The 17,435-nt window shown below is 39.9% G+C and overlaps 1 protein-coding gene across 1 annotated transcript in view; it reads left to right on the top strand.

Moving 5' to 3' along the window:
* Nucleotides 1–17,435, top strand: part of emx3 (empty spiracles homeobox 3) — a 31,209-nt gene that overhangs the window by 8,042 nt on the left and 5,732 nt on the right. Inside the window, exon 2 of the mRNA XM_034182296.1 lies at nucleotides 11,979–12,163. Coding sequence (XP_034038187.1) covers nucleotides 11,979–12,163 — 185 coding nt within the window. The remainder of the gene's footprint in view (nucleotides 1–11,978; nucleotides 12,164–17,435) is intronic.

Genomic DNA, 17,435 nt, shown 5'->3' with positions numbered 1-17,435 from the left:
ATTTGATATAGTGGATCATCATATTCTACTTGATAGGCTAGAAAATCATTTTGGGATTACTGGGAGTGCCCTTGCATGGTTGACGTCATACTTGACCAGTCGTTCTCACTGTGTTTAGTACAGTAACACTATCTCTAACCTTAGTGACATGAAATTTGGGGTTTCACAGGGGTCTGTCTAAGGCCTCCTGCTTTTCTCCTTTATATAGCATCCCTTGGGCACATATTGTGGTGCTTTGGGATTACCTTTCACTGCTATGGTGATGATACTCAGTCATACATGCCGATACCTGCTGGTCATCTCATCCACATAAAATCCTTAGATTTTAGATCCTGTGAAATATAGTGAAGATTCATCCCATCCTGTCGATGGCTGATGCTGAGACCCTGATCCATGCATTTATCTCTTCTAGATTGGACTACTGCAATGTTTTATTTTCTGGTTTACGGCAGTCTAGCATTAGGGGTCTCCAATTGGTTCAAAATGCTGCAGCCAGACTTTTGACATGAAGCAGAAAGTTCGACCACATTACACCCATTTTGGCATCACTTCACTGGTTTCTTGTCCCAGTGAGATCAGATTTTAAGGTTCTGCTACTAGCCTAAAAAATTATTCATGGACTGGCACCTCCCTACCTAGCTGACCTAATTAAACCTTACGTACTGGCCCAAGCTTTGCATTCTCAGGGTGCAGGACTACTTTGTGCCCCTGGGGTGAATAAGAAGTCTAGCTGACCTAATTAAACCTTACGTACCGGCCCAGGCTTTGCATTCTCAGGGTGGAGCACTACTTTGTGTCCCTAAGGTGAATAAGAAGTCTGCGGGTCACAGAGCTTTCTCTTATCGTGCCCCTGTTCTGTGGAATGATCTCTCTGCGTCAATAAAACAGTCAGATTCTAGAGACTTTCAAGTCCAGACTTAAGACACAATTATTTTCTCTTTCGTATGGCTAGAATACTGGCATAGTATAGTTCTACGCTTTTCACTCTTTCAATTAATTTTATTAGGAAACGGAGCGGGCCACGGCCTCAACTTTACCTAAATTCTGGGTCTTTTAGTGAAGCTTAGGGCTAGTGGCCGGCGATCACCTTAGTATTTCCTGTTTTTCTTGTTGTTTAATGCTGACAAATTATACTGTATTTCTTGTCTTTCTGATGCTTGATTCAGTTTTTTCTCTCCGTTTAAGGTGCAGCTCCATTCAGAGATGGGTGTGGCATTTGTGCTGGAGACCTTCCTGTTCTGTGCACCAACAGCATTTCCTGTATATTCGTTTTGTGAATTGTTCTGTAATTTATGTCTGTAGCATGGCCCAAGCAGAGGGTCACCCCTTTGAGTCTGGTCTGCTTGAGGTTTCTTCCTCACAGGGAGTTTTTTCCTTCCCACTGTTGCTGTGGGGGTTGGTAAGGTTAGACCTTGCTTGTGTGAAGCGCCTTGAGGCAGCACTGTTGTGATTTGGTGCTATACAAATGAAAATAAATTGAAAATTGAGAAAAAAAAAAGAGCACCAGCACTGATGTTACTATGATTATGCCTGCAAATTTTCTTATTCTTGCCTTTCCACTTGGACTATTAAGAACAAATGCACATTTTTTTTTTTTTGGAATATAAGTTGCAGGACATCCCAGTATATATATATATATATATATATATATATATATATATATATATATATATATATATATATATATATATATATATATATATATATATATATATATATATATGTTTAAATTGCAGGTGTCTCAGAATAAAATAATTACCTTTGCCAACAAAGTTGGAGGAGGTAATGTTTTTGCCCCTGTTTGTTTGTTTGTTTCTTTATGACATTTTTACTGAAGATTCATATCCTGATGGGCAAGAACTGATTAAATTTTCAAGGTCAAAGATCAAAGCCAGGAAAAATCTTGGAAAATGTGGGTGCATAAAAATAAAAGCACACAAACATTCTGGACTCACACACCATTCTAACTTATTGTAGAAACTTTGCATAATTTATTGCCAACCTTGAAAAATCTCAGCTACCTATTTTATAAACACAACCCAATCTAGAGTCCGTGTTAGAACACAATCGTTATGATTTAAATGTCAACTAAATAAATCATTCAAAATAAAAAAAAACTCATTCAGCTGCTTGATGGGAAACTGAACACAGAAGGAAAAACTAAAATCCAAAATTTCTTCATTTAAAAAATATAGAAGCATGTAAACTGCTTTATGTTCTGTTCAGTTGAAAGCTCAAAATGTTGGTGTGAACAGTTTTTGCTTCACTTTGTTTTTGTGGCATAATATGTATATGTCACAGACACAAACAAGCAAAGCTCTTCAGCATCTCACCATGTCATTTAGGTCCTTCAGACTTTTTTTGAGTACATGCTTCAGGGGAGCATTAGCATGGCTAAAACCTTTCAATTTCTGGGGGGGGGGGGCAGAGCTCCCCAGACCCCATGCCTTTTTAAGCATTTTTCTTTATTTGCTTCTCACATGGCTGGAAGCTCCTCAACATCTAACCATGTTATTTAGGTCCGTCAGACTTTTCTTTCAGTAAAATGGTTCTTGGGAGCATGAGCATGACTAAAACCTTTTAGCTTGTGGGAGGGGGAGGGCTCCACCCCACAGACCCCCCACCCCCACACTAATCCCCAGCCCTCTTAACCCCCTGCCACTTGAAGCATTTTTAATGTAGATGTACAGTTTTCAGCTAGTTGACAGTGGGACTGTATATGGCCAAATTATTGTATCTCAATTTTGTCATATCAATATGATATATGATATGACTATGATTTGACACAAAGTGCACCAACAGTGAAAATTAAACATTCTTAAACAAAACAGTAATAATACCACACTCATTTTGCACTCATCATAAGGTTAGGATACTGTGCCCTCCAAAAGTATTGGAACACATGGAATTTCACATATTTTAATTTGTTTAAAGTTTGTTTTAAATACAAGAAATACAAAAAATATAAAGAATAAAAATGTCTAAAATTATCTTCCTCAAACTCAAACTGAAAGCAAATCTCTAAAACTTGATAATATTTGTAAATAATAATCAGTTTTATTGCAAGTTTTCTTCAGACAAGTCAGGGATGGAAACATGAACATTTCCAAGTCTGAATATGTCTTGGACTTTTCCGAGTTTCAGAGTCATACGGACGTACAAATAAAGTCGGATATTCAGGGTTTGGTCTGCAGCAGGTCTGTAATCAACCATTTCTGCAGCGCGACTCCACTTTGAAGCCGTGAACCATTGAAGCAATGCTTCGATTCAATGGCTCATGGCTCTTTGATTCGCTCCTCTTCAGAACCGGTAAGTCCGCTTCTTAACCCCTCTCAGAGCCATTAAAATATCATGAGTCACTTTTCTGTGTATTAAAGTCAGTAATTGGGACTGCAGTCAAGAAACGAGAATCGTCCTCGGTTCCGTTCTCACAGCTCGAAACGCTGCGCAGCTCTCTGCTGAGACAGAGTCCGGTCAGAATAAATAACTTCAAAATGAATTGCCGCTTTAAATAAAATGACACTTCTTTCCAAACGTTGTAATACAGACAAGAAACTCCAATTGACTAAAATGTTTTTTTTCCTCCCAAAATGAAACGTGCTGTATTTCTTTACAAATTACATCCTGAAGAGCTCAGCTCAGATATATGGAAAGGCATTCATGCCAATAATGTCTGAAAGGAAATGCTTTTGAAATGCATCTCAATTGTACACATATCACAGTTGTGATATGTGTACAATTGTGATGTATTTGTTTTAGTATATTTAGTCATGGACATGATGAATATTGTTACCTGCTGGACTGTTTCTAATTTTGATTGGTATCAATGTAAAATGTCTTCTGTGAACTGTCTGTATCTCAATATATTATTATTAAGAATATCTGCAGTCATATATTTATTGATTTTATCAATTGAAAAAAATCATATATACAATTCAGGTATAACTGAAAGATTTTGGCAATAAATTTGATCCTGTTTATAGTCAATTTTTGTTATAGTGTTTTTTTTGTAGGACATCATATTTATACAAATAAGAAGTGTTCACTATGATCCATGAAGTATAATAAATATATTAAAAGAAGTGTGACAGTGTATGTTGCACAAGAATAAAAGAATGAAGAAGATTGAATAACAAGATGCATACGATTTTTATTTTATCATTGGGCAAAAATGCATCTGTCAGATTTTCACTCTGGATCCACCCCTGTATGTCCCTGTTGTCCTTTATTTCACAATTATGACAGAGTTTTTGGAGCGAGCAGCAGCCCCACAGTAGAGGGAGCGGAGTTTTTTTTTTTAACGTGCGTACCCGAGCGAATCGTCTGTGAAGATTATTTTATTAATTAACTACACAGATGTATAATAAAGCAAATGGGGACTGGTTTCTAAACACAATTATGACAGAGTTTTTTGGGGAAGAGCGAGCAGCAGCCCCACAGCAGGGGGAGTGGAGTTTCTTTTTTCTCCATGTGCGCGCGCGAGCGAATCGTCCATGAAGATTATTTTACTTATTAACTACACAGATGTATAATAAAACAAATGGTTACTGGTTTCTAAACACAATTATGACAGAGTTTTTTGGGGAAGAGTGAGGAGCAGCCCCACAGCAGGGGCAGCGTAGTTTTTTTAAAAATTGTTTACATGTGCGCACGTGAACGGGACAGGAGGTCCTCAAACTGGGTCCTGCAGAGGCGGAAGGACTGCTGAAAGCGGCCGTCATCCAGTTGCAGCTCCTGCAGCAAATGATGATACTCCCCGAATTGGGAGCTTTCCGTGTGATCAAGGTCCGTCATGTTAACTTGACTGACAAAGGGAGCCGGCGAGTGGAATGGAAGCTCCTCCTATTTGATGACGCATTGGGGCAAATTTTTGCAGCGAAAGCAGAGCGACACACCGAGCGATGGTGGTGCGTCCTTCGCCATGCGACTGAAGTGAATTTATGGTGTCTGGTCGGGCCCAGTGTGAATGCGGCATTAGTTGTCTCCCTGTTGCAACACACCTGAATCCAATGAAAGGCTCATTAAAAGCCTGCTAATGAGTTTTTACTGTTTCAATGTGAACTTGCCACTGAGTTCCTGTGAGATTCCCTAGGATCTCATCTGTCATTCCAGGAAGTATCGATTCAGGAAGTGTTTTCCTGTTTCACTGTGGACTCAAAATTTGGCACTTCCTGTTTGAGACTCCCTGTACCATAGAGCGAGCTTCGTGCCACTATGCAGTGCTTCGATCATATTAATCAAAACTTTATGAATCAGTGTAAAACTCACACTGACAGTGAACATATGGTCCCACTATTTAATACTAGTGGTTTTACTGTGCACACACACACCTTCAAACGCTTACTCCAATTAAGGTTCATGAGATCTGTCTGTCTATGAATAGTTGTTCGCAGCTGCATAATATTTCTAAAAGTTTCGTTCTCTCCTTGTTGTTCAATCATGAGGTTGTAACTACACAACAATTAGTCAATTGAGTGATTAATTGACCCACAGAAAATAACAATAATAAACTCTTTTGATATCTAATTAATTGCTTATCACTTATCAGCTTATAATTACTTGTTATAAATACAGTTCATATATAAATAGAAGGGAAAATAAACACTTTTGACTTGAACCAGCTTTTTGAATGTAACAATAAATTCAGTTTATTTTAGCTGTGGCCAATATAAGCTTTAAACAGTTTCCAACATGAAGTGCAGGTGGCTCTGTGGGATAAGAGATGGAAGACCAACATGGTTTGTTTTAAGGTGTATTCTTCAGACTCTCTGTCTTGTCTGCATCATCCCAGTCTTTCCAGCTCTAAATGGGTCCAGCCTTTGGCTGATGAAGTGATCTGTAATGGACTAACGTCCTATCCTGGGGGAGTTGAAGACTTTCATAGGCCTTAGGGTCTATATAGAGCTTACAAGTTCTTCAACATGAAGACAAGATATTATTCTATTCTAAATTCCCTTTAAATGGCTCTAAACCAATATCATGTAAAATGTCTTTAGTCTACCCAAAAATGATCTTATATGGTTTTACACAACTGCTAACCCCCCAAAAGGTGAACTATTTTATGTCCTTTAAAATACTGTAAATGGAACAGATGATTAGATGTTTGATGTTTGTGAACCAAATAACTCAAAAACAAGACCTACTATTATGTTATAACTCGTAATGTGGATAAACTCATTAAAATCTGCTGAACTTTGATGCACTAAAAAATTTTTTTTTAAATATTTATATTCTCAATGGTGTGAGGCAGCTGTCAGTCATATCAGGATATGTAGACACATGAGGGGAAAAAAAGGACAAAATTAAAACACATCCAGCATCCAGGAGAAAAGCTATCATGTCAAAGAAGAATCTCAGGTTGTGTTTTTTTTTATTCTTCATCGGTTTTGAGGATGCATGCAGATCCATGTGGGCTTGGCGGCTGATGGAGCATGTTTATACTCAGCCAGGCACAATCAGCCTCCTCCTCCAACCTCGAAGATCAATCCAGCCTCCTACAGTTACATCTAAAGATGCCAAGATCATCTGGGATCCATGGCGTCTTCCTTCTCACGCAAAGTCTTCAGTAAACTCAGGACAAAGAGTCATCGCCACATAAAAAAAGCATCATATTTCCTCCCCAGCCGAGGCTAGTACCTCTTTATAGCTGGCTGAACTAAGATAGTGTAGATTAAGTGTCTTGTCCAAGGACACAGACAGGTAGCGTGAGCAGGTTTCAGACCCAGGTCAAAATATTGGCAGACCCACTGCTCTACAAGGACATCTCCACTGAAAAAAACCTGACAGGAATCCTTCCTGTTGGAAGTCTCACAGGACATGTTGTGACATGTCCAGCTCTTACACAGTTTCTCGGATACTCACTCGACTGAAAAGCCACCGAAAGCCGTCTGAATCTTCCGAATGGTTTCCAACACGGAGGTGCTTTTTGTTCTGCGCCATTAGCGGCTCCGTCCTGACGCGCAAATTCCTCCGCACGTCTTTCATTACAAAATCTCCTCTAACAGTGGAATGTGCCGAAAAAGTGCAATTTCTGTAATTTCTCTGGTAGTCAGACGACATCCCGGATCAACACAGCCTTCACTTTGGAAATGATCTGGTCGTTTCAGCCTGTCGATGGCCGCTCAGAGTGCGGCGCGCCCTCCGCCATTGTGTGGCCGCCTGAATCTTCCGAATGGTTTCAACCTGGCTGTCTCTCACAGTTTCTGGAAAAATCTGATTCAGGTCTGCTCCAATCGTTCAGACATTTTCCTCGCAATGAAACTCCGACGAGGGGGGAGGACCAATGCTCACACAAAGCCTGCTCACAGGCGAATGACGCAACCGACAGGCGTGAAAAAAATCACGCATGCACATGAAGGTTCAAGGTTGGCTCATGCAAGCACACGTGATTCAAATCCATCAGGTTTTTGAAAAAAAAATAAAAAGGTCCGATACTTTTCTAACAGACCTCGTAGAATTGATGTAGGACTTTTTTTTGGAGTCGGGCAGTTTTGTTGATGAAAGTACAAAAAACAGTACGATGAAGACTCCTTGATGTCAAGAGAGTTTTGTCCTTTAGGGGTCCCACTTTCACGATATTTACCTATTTAACCAAGTTATAGGACTCCTTATTGTGAGTCCTGTTTATGTCTTACTGATCCCGTAAAGACAGATTTCTAGAGTTTGGCACGCTTTCCACTGTGGGTGCTCTGTAATAATGCCTTGTTGGCGTCTTACAGCTAGCGACGTGTCGTACTGGTGTCATAACATTTTTGTGACATTTCATCTTGACATTTTGTTGTGGTTCTTTCCGGTGTTTTATCAGCTCTAGAGGAGCTTGTGATGCTGTAGTAACAATTTTTTTTCCCCCTGGGTGTCATCACCATGTGGTGGGTGGGGCAGTTTTGTGGAGGTATGGTTTAGAAATCCAGACAAAATCTGAAAGTGGAATCCCGGTCTGACTAGTACAACCCTTAACTCTAACCACGTTCATGCTGAAACTCCAACACACTGGGACTAACGGCTAAAGTTCACCATAAGAACAAATAATTTCAACCAACAGCTGGTTTAAAGTTAAAGTGGTCAGAAGTGTTTCAAATTTTAATCCTCTTCATTTTTTCTTCTGGTCTTCTTTTCTCTGCTCTTCCTTCTCCTCACAGTTTTCCTTTTTTTTCTGCTTTTTCCATCGTCCTCCAGAGTATTTGTCATCCTCACATGCTCCTGCCCCCCACGATCACTTTAATCTAGATCCACCCCTGCAGATGAATAAAACAATGGTGAGAGTGTCTGCATTTATCTTCCCAGATTGCCTTTGAACACAAAAAAGGTTTGTGTTTTTTTTGACCTGGGGCATCCATTTGGCCTACCCAATCAAGTCACCCCCCCCCCCCACACCTGAATCTAGAGCTGCCCCTGTATATTGTGATGCATGTTGACATTAACATTAAAATGAGTTCTTCGTTCTCTGCGTTTTTGTTTGACGTTCGTCTAGGGTCAAAGAGGTCAATTAGCAGTTTAGGAGTCGAATGTTTTGCTTATGGACACTATCAGGGGGAAATCTGCTCTTCTGAGAAAAGTCCAAGACTCGAACCGGCAGCAGTGTGTGATTGACAGCTGATGTTTGCCGTCATTGCCTCCCTCACGTTTCATTCTTCACCTCTTTCTTCTTCTTTTTTCTTTGTTTTTCATCACAGCAGCTGAAGCGTTTTGTCACTGAGGAATCTTGACACAAACTGTGCACTTTTTTCTGCAGCCTTTTTTGTTCTTCTTCTTTCAGCCTTCAGCAGCAGAAGCTGAAATCAGCCTCAAAGTTATGAACTGACAGCACTCAAATATTTATACAAATATAAATATGTAACACTTTCTTCACCGCCTTAAAAAACACAAAACTTCCTTTCAGGGCATCTCCTGCAAATTGCAACTAAATCTGTGCTGAAATCTGATTTTTACAGTGATTTTTATATAATAATAATAATTTAAAAAAGTCTGATTTTCTGCTGTCTTTGTGTCATCACATGTGAGCCGGGAAACTTGCCAAGAATTTAATTTTTGTTTAAAATTTTAAAACGATAGTTATACCTTAGTAATGGAGTCATTCCTTTATTGAAGAATAAATCAAAATACAATTTCATTAGAATAAGTAAAAAGTAAGTTAAAAAAAAAAACTTGGACATTTCAAAGTACAAACTACATTTTTGTCACATCTGAGTTGTTCATAAAGTCTCAGACACAACCGTAAGTTGATTTTTGGCTGCCAGTCCATCTTATTTTGGCTTAAAGTTAACTTTCAAATGAATAAACAGTCGAGACCTTTGAGCAGCATTTGTCGCCATCTAGCAGGCGTTGTGGGCATTGCAGGCCTTCTGGTGCATTTCCTACTTGCAACCCAAATCTCAGTGAAAAAAAGGCCAAAATGCCAAAAATGCCTGATTTCTTTGCAACACAGAGCTTTAGTCCTCCCAGTATGAATGTGCAAAAATTTAGATTTTGAGAGTTTTATGGTTCTTGAGTTTTTGGATATGAAATTTTGCTGGAAGGACAGAACAATGGAACAATGTGCCAACACATGCACATCCATGTTGGTAAGAAGTCCATTAAAATGCAGCCAACAGTTCAAAACAAATGCTGTTGCTGGATTGTTGCTGTCTGCACATCACCTAAACAAACAATATTCCACCACACATGGATATCGCTTATCCCAGGTAATGGCTAATAAGCAAGGTCTATGACTATGTGTATGCCAAATTTGGAGGCAACATTTCAAAAATTGTGACCAGGAAAGCTGTTTTTGTTGAGTTTAGTGTTTGACTTTCCTGTGACATTGACCTTGGTTTTTTTGTGTGCTGAAAGGTATCTACGTAGGACTGCTATATGTGAACTTACAAGAGTCTGCAGTGATGATTTACACGCTTTGTTACACCCTTAAAAAATCTAAATTGTGATGTTTTTTCATGATGATGTCATCAAATGACACCATAACTTAAAACTTTTGCTATATTCTGGATCCTCTCATCAAGCCCTTTAATTTGGTGTATTACACAGCATGTTTTACTGTAATCTGAAGTTTGACTTAATTTAGGTGACATTTGACCTCAAGTGAAACCAAAGGTCAAGGTCATTCACTTATCCTAGGTAATGGCTTATGGGCAAGGCCTATGACTATGTTCATGGCAAATTTGGAGGCAAAATTTAAAAAATTGTGACCAGGAAAGTTGTTTCATTGAATTTAGTGTTTTACCTTCCTGTGACCTTGACCTTTGACCTTGAGCTTGATCCTTTTGTGTACTGAAAGGTACCTTACTAGGGCTGCTATATATGAAGCTGCAAGAGGCTGTGATGTAAACTGTGTGCTGCACAGCGAGCTAAAGGTGAAAAATGCAATGATGACTGGGCGGGGGGAGATATCCAGGGTGGGGGGTAAGATATCCTAGGACATCCTGGGTAAACTGTTACACCAGTAATAGGAATGTGTACCTAATAAAGTGACCAGTGAAAAGCGGCTTCTTCTTTTGATTTTGGCCGCATCATCTCATTTATTTTCTCTGAGTTCAATAAGTTGCTTGTTTAATTTGATTTTTATTGCTTCTTGACATTCATGTATCTTGGTTTTTGAGGTACAGAGATGCCCAGGACAGTCTTATGGTGTCATGGGGTCACTGGACAGAGGTGTTTAGTGATGTTGATATCTTTGTAGGTGAACAAAGCTTGAAGTCTTCTGGGTCGTGTCGCTTCCTGCCTCATGAAGTAGTTGTGAGAATTGGACACGAACAGCATTTTCTGGTTGTGTTATTTATTTCAGAAGTTTCTCGGCCTCACGATGTTTCCTAACATAAGCTGCTGTCTGAGCTGTTTTGAAACTCAATGTCATATGTAAAAAAACAAACAAACAAAAACAAAACAAAAAAGTCGCATTAGCTTATTTGACATTCAACAGAAATCAACCGTCACATTTGCAGGCGGCGCTCTCCGAGACACCCTGTGGTCTCCATCAGCCACGCTTCAGACTCGCTTTGCATCTGAATGTCGCTTTGCAGACGTAAACGCTGGATAAAAGCAAGAACACGTGGCTGTTTCCTGCACACCATCATTGTCCTCTTCGCCGACTCAAAGCCGCGAATCAACCGACTTTTTTGCGTAAGGCGTGATGGCGGTTGCGTTCTCTTTCAGCCAAGCTGAAATTCTCGTTATGGCGGTTGGGGAAAACTCATGCATAGATTTGTTTATGTAAAATATATTGAAAAATATGTTGTCGGGTTTCAATAAATGGTTAAAAAATTAAATCAGACATAGCATGTGGTTTTGTGGGAAAATTGAACAAAGAGAAATGTAATGTGCATTTTCCGCATCACTGTTCCACTTTGACACAAATCGACATGAAGCAGACGGGATTTACTGATCTGAACGTGAGCGCATCTGATAAACAAATTTAACCAGGTATTATTCAACCTTTGGTATTTTCAAATGTGAAAACTCAACATATTTAAAAAATATTTAATAAAATGGAAAATATTCCATTACATATCCATGTATGTGTTCATCTGTGTTTTATATATATATATATATATATATATATATATATATATATATGTGTGTGTGTGTGTGTGTGTGCGTGCGTGTATATGCACATGTGTATATGCATGTGTGGATATATGCATGTATGTGTAGATACACACCTGGATATATGTATGTATGTGTGCTTGCACACGTGGATATATGTACACATGGTAATATGGACACATATATATGTGTATATATGCATGTATGCAGATTTGCATCTTAAAATGTATAAAATTTTCATTTGATGGGAAATAATTCACATGGATTAATTGAGGAGTTGTTCTGTTTCACATAATCTACTTCTCATGGAAAATTACACTGAATTAAACAGAAATTCACCCAGAAAAGTCACTGCTAAAATGCTGATGCCTACACTGATATATATTTTTTGACTTGCTTCTTTGGGTCAACCTTTGCCACAGTTGTCTTTTTGTTGCTTTTAGGGGAGGACAGTAGTCCAGAGAACCTGCTGCTCCACGGTCCGTTCTCCAGAAAGCCAAAGAGGATCCGGACAGCATTCTCACCCTCGCAGCTCCTCCGTCTGGAACGAGCCTTCGAGAAGAACCATTATGTGGTTGGAGCTGAGCGGAAGCAGCTGGCCAGCGGGCTGTGTTTGACAGAGACGCAGGTAGGCATGATGGGAAATGGTGGGGGTGCTCTTTTTAGAGCATCCTCTGTTTTTAAGTGTAGAATTTTTAATATAATTGGAAATAAAAGCTCTGAGTTTTCCTGGAATAATCGGCAGTGCTTTGGTGCAGCGTACATTGTTGCTCCGTTGGGCTGCTCTCGGGGACATGATGACAGGTCTGGATTGGCTGTTGATTTGTGGAAATCCAGCAGCTTCATAGACAGTGCTCTGCTTGTTGCTGATTCCAGCACTTGAGAAGCTGAGTGAGGAATTGGAGTGTTTGGGTTTGTGATCGTCTTGGAGCAAAAGTAAGTCCAGGCTTTTGGTGACTTCCTGGATTTGGTCATCAAGAGTATATCTGTGCGTGGTGAAAGTATTGAACTTTTAGAAACATTCACTTCTCAGAAGTGATGTTCATGTCTCTGGGTCCTTGGCCTTTGACATCAAAAGATACCTGAGATGATCTTATGGAATCATGAGGGAAAAGGTCAGAGGTGTTTGGTGGTCTTTGTAGGAGTCTTTAGGGACTTGGTGCTACCTGACTTACTGTATCGTTGTGAGACTTGGACTCTAACCAGTGATCTAAGGTGATGACTGGATGTCTTTGGTACCAGGTCTCTTCGGAAGATCCTTGGGTACCACTGGAAAGACTTTGCATCAAACAAGCAGTTACATCATTAGACTCAGATGAGGCAGTTCTCGTGCATTGTGATGGAACTTCAGCTATGACATTTTGGGCATGTGTTGCGTTTCTCTGATCACAATCCAGCAAGCAGCTTCCTCAACACTGAGGACCTCCATAACAGGAGAAGGTCAAAGAAATGCCAAGTTTCACTCGGCTGCAGCAGAGAGATGGTTACTTTGGTGAGGTGGGGATGGACTGTTTGTCTGCCTGGGTGGTTGCCAACCAGAACCCAAGGCAAGTCTGTGGTGTGGTTGATGCAGAGATGTGCAGCACCAGAGCGTACGCCCAGACCTGACCTGATTGTTTCAAGACTTCAAATATAATAATAATAATAATAATAACAACAACAACAATAATAATAATAATAATAATACAACCCCAATTCCAATGAAGTTGGGACATTGTGTAAAATGTAAATAAAAACAGAATACGATTTGCAAATCCTCTTTAACCTATATTCAAATTAATACACCACAAAGACAAGATATTTAATGTTCAAACTGATAAACTTTATTGTTTTTGTGCAAATATTTGCTCATTTGGAAATGGATGCCTGCAACACGTTTCAAAAAACTTGGGACAATGGTAACAAAAGACTGGGAAAGTTGATGAATGCTCAAAGAACACCTAACTGGAAACAGGTGAGTGTCATGATTGGGTATAAAAGGAGCATCCCCAAAGGTCTCAGTCGTTCACAAGCAAAGATGGTGTGAGGATCACCACTTTGTGAACAACTGCATGAAAAAATAGTCCAACAGTTTAAGAACAATGTTTTGCAATGTTCAATTGCAAGGAATTTAGGTATTCCATCATCTACAGTCCATAATATAATCAGAAAATTGAGAGAATCTGGAGAACTTTCTACACGTAAGCAGTGAGGCCGAAAAACAACACTGAATGCCCGTGACCTTCGATCCCTCAGGAGGCACTGCATTAAAAACCGACATCATTGTGTAAAGGATCTTACCGCATGGGCTCAGGTACACTTCAGAAAACCATCGTCAGTTAACACAGTTTTCCGCTACATCTACAAGTACAAGTTAAAACTCTACCATGCAAAGCGAAAGCCATGCATCAACAACATCCAGAAACGCCGCTGCCGCCCGAGCTCATTTGAAATGGACAGGCACAAAGTGGAAAAGTGTGCTGTGGTCTGATGATTCCACATTTCAAATTGTTTTTGGAAATCATGGACATCGTGTCCTCCGGACAAAAGAGGAAAAAGACCATCCAGATTGTTACCAGCGCAAAGTTCAAAAGCCAGCATCTGTGATGGTATGTGGGTGTGTTAGTGCCCATGGCATGGGCAACTTACACATCTGTGATGGCACCATCAATGCTGAAAGGTACATCCAGGTTTTGGAGTAACACATGCTGGCTTCCAAGCAACGTCTTTTTCAGGTACGTCCCTGCTTATTTCAGCAAGACAATGCCAAGCCACATTCTGCGAGGCATCCATTTCAAAATGAGCAAATATTTGCACAAAACAATAAAGTTTATCAGTTTGAACATTAAATATCTTGTCTTTGTGGTGTATTCAATTGACTATAGGTTGAAGAGGATTTGCAAACTACATTGGAATTAGGGTTGTAATAATGCTAATAAAATCAGAATTTTGAACTGTAATTTTTACTTTTACTAAAATGAAAAATGAAATCAAATTATAAAACACAAAATCTTTAATTGCACAGGTTTTTAAAGTAACATAATTAAATGACTGAGTGTAAAGTCAGTGGTTTTACTAGTTTCAGGTAACTTGACTGATGAACCATAGATCAGCTGGTTTTAATTTGGAGATTAAGTGATTGCTCTATAAATCCACCTATGTTTCAATGATTGGGTTTTTCATGAGACTATTCTCAGAAAATGAATGTGACAGAAGTTAATTGGTGACAGAAGCCACCAAAGACACCTGTGACAGCTCTTGGATGACCTGTTTCAGTCGTGTGATTTTGAGTTTTTGTGAAACGCAACATGTCAGGTGAAAGTTTCCTGTCATGTTATACTTGTGACTCGTCTGTTTACTCGTAACTTTGAGTTTTTCAGCCATTAGTTTATCGTTGCATGCGTAAAATGAAAACAAAACAGAACAGGCGTTTACCATTCAGCTGGCGTCAGGATCCTGGCCTCGGTCCAGGTCAATGGAACGATCCGGGGAAGTGAGTCGACAGTTAGTCATCCATGAGGCGCTTCCCTTTGCTGCCACAACCTGCTTTTCTCAAGCATGATTGACATTGTTTGTCATCTGGTAGCCACGGCGATATCAACCCTGACGCCAGTGAAGTGATGTGAATCATCAGCTGTTATTTATGAGCTCATTTCACAAGAGGACTGGAGAAAGAGCAATCCATCGCTCAACCAGCAGATAATCAACAGCTCTTAATAAATTAGAGCTCTGTGATGGAGAGTCATGATGCAGTTTTAATCCTAAAGTTTTCACATCACTTTGAAGGACCAGCTCTCACCTCCTCCTCACTGCTGAAAAAATGAGAGACTGCACACACATTCATCCACATTCACTCAGAAATCTCTGCTTTTGCAACATAAAGAGATTTAATCAGGTTTTAAAATGCCTTGGAACGAAATTACAGCTGGTCTCAGCCAATGAGGTTAAGTTGTCAGATTAACCGTATTTTCAGGAGCAAAAGTCACTTTATTTTTAATGACTTTGGGACGTCCTGCGACTTATACGCCAGTGTGACTTATGTGCCAATAAAGCATTCATCTCTTATTAGTAATAATGAAAGGCATCAGATGGCAGATGGATAACTATGTGCTCTACACACAACCATATAAATATACAAGTAAATATACATCATGACTTTATCATGTGACTTCATTATGAAGTCATTCATACCAACCAATCACAAATATTGTTCTGATCAATATATGCTTTAGATCAGGGGTGCTCAAGTTCGGTCTTCGAGAGCTACCTTCCTGATACTCTTAGTTGTCTCCCTGCTCCAACACACCTGAGTGCTCAAGTTCGGTCTTCGAGAGCTACCTTCCTGATACTCTTAGTTGTCTCCCTGCTCCAACACACCTGAGTGCTCAAGTTCGGTCTTCGAGAGCTACCTTCCTGATACTCTTAGTTGTCTCCCTGCTCCAACACACCTGGTGGTGTGGTGGAGCAGGGAGACAACTAAGAGTATCAGGAAGGTAGCTCTCGAAGACCGAACTTGAGCACCCCTGCTTTAGATCATCCATCTGGGCTTCTTGATTGTTGAGATATACAGATAAAGGTCTTTCAGACCATGTTTTCTTGACCTTTGACCAAACTACTCCAAAATCTAATCACATCTAGATACAGTGCATCAGGAAAGTGGCCTGAACAGAGCATCCTGGATGAAATCCTGCTCCAGAGCGCTCCTGACCTCAGACTGGGGCGACGGTTTGTCTTTCAGCAGGACAATGACCCTAAGCACATAGCCAAGATATCAAAGGAGTGGCTTCAGGACAACTCTGTGAATGTCCTTGAGTGGTCCAGCCAGAGCCCAGACCTGAGTCCAATAGAACATCTCTGGAGAGATCTCAAAATGTCTGTGCACCGACGCTTCCCATCCAACCTGAGCTTGAGAGGTGCTGCAAAGAGGAATGGACCAAACTGCCCAAAGATAGGTGCACCAAGCTTGTGACATCATATTCAAGAAGACCTGAGGCTGGAATTGCTGCCAAAGGTGCATCAACAAAGTCAATTTCAATTTTCAATTTCAGTTTTCAATTTATTTTCATTTATATAGTGCCAAATCACAACAAAGTTGCCTCAAGGCACTTCACACAAGTATGGTCTAATCTTACTAACCCCCAGAGCAGCAGTGGTAAGGAAAAACTCACTCTGAGGAAGAAACCTCAAGCAGACCAGACTCAAAGGAGTGACCCTCTGCTTGGACCATGCTACAGACACAAATTACAGAACAATTCACAAAACGAATATACAGGAAATGCAGTTGGTGCACAGGACAGGAGGGTCTCCAGCACAAATACAAGCCCAATTCCAATGAAGTTGGGATGTTGTGTAAAATGTAAATAAAAACAGAATACAATGATTTGAAAATCCTCTTCAACCTATATTTAATTGAATACACCACAAAGACACGATATTTAATGTTCAAACTGATAAACTTTATTGTTTTTGTGTAAATAATTGCTCATTTTGAAATGGATGCCTGCAACACATTTCAAAAAAGTTGGGATGGGGCAACGAAAGACTGGGAAAGTTGATGAATGCTCAAAGAACACCTAATTGGAAACAGGTGAGTGTCATGATTGGCTATAAAAGGAGCATCCCCAAAAGGCTCAGCCATTCACAGGCAAAGATGGGGTGAGGATCACCACTTTGTGAACAACTGCATGAAAAAATAGTCCAACAGTTTATGAACAATGTTTCTCAACATTCACTTGCAAGGAATTTAGGGAGTCCATCATCTACAGTCCATAATATAATCAGAAGATTCAGAGAATCTGGAGAACTTTCTACACGTAAGCAGCAAGGCCAAAAACCAACATTGAATGCCCGTGACCTTTGATCCCTCAGGCGGCACTGCATTAAAAACTGACATCATTGTGGTAAGGATCTTACTGTGTGGG

This window comes from Thalassophryne amazonica, chromosome 11 (genome assembly GCF_902500255.1).
Source record: "Thalassophryne amazonica chromosome 11, fThaAma1.1, whole genome shotgun sequence".
Taxonomy (NCBI): Eukaryota; Metazoa; Chordata; class Actinopteri; order Batrachoidiformes; family Batrachoididae; genus Thalassophryne; species Thalassophryne amazonica.
The sequence above is the reverse complement of the archived record's forward strand: the minus strand, read 5'-3'. Positions and strand labels throughout refer to the sequence as shown.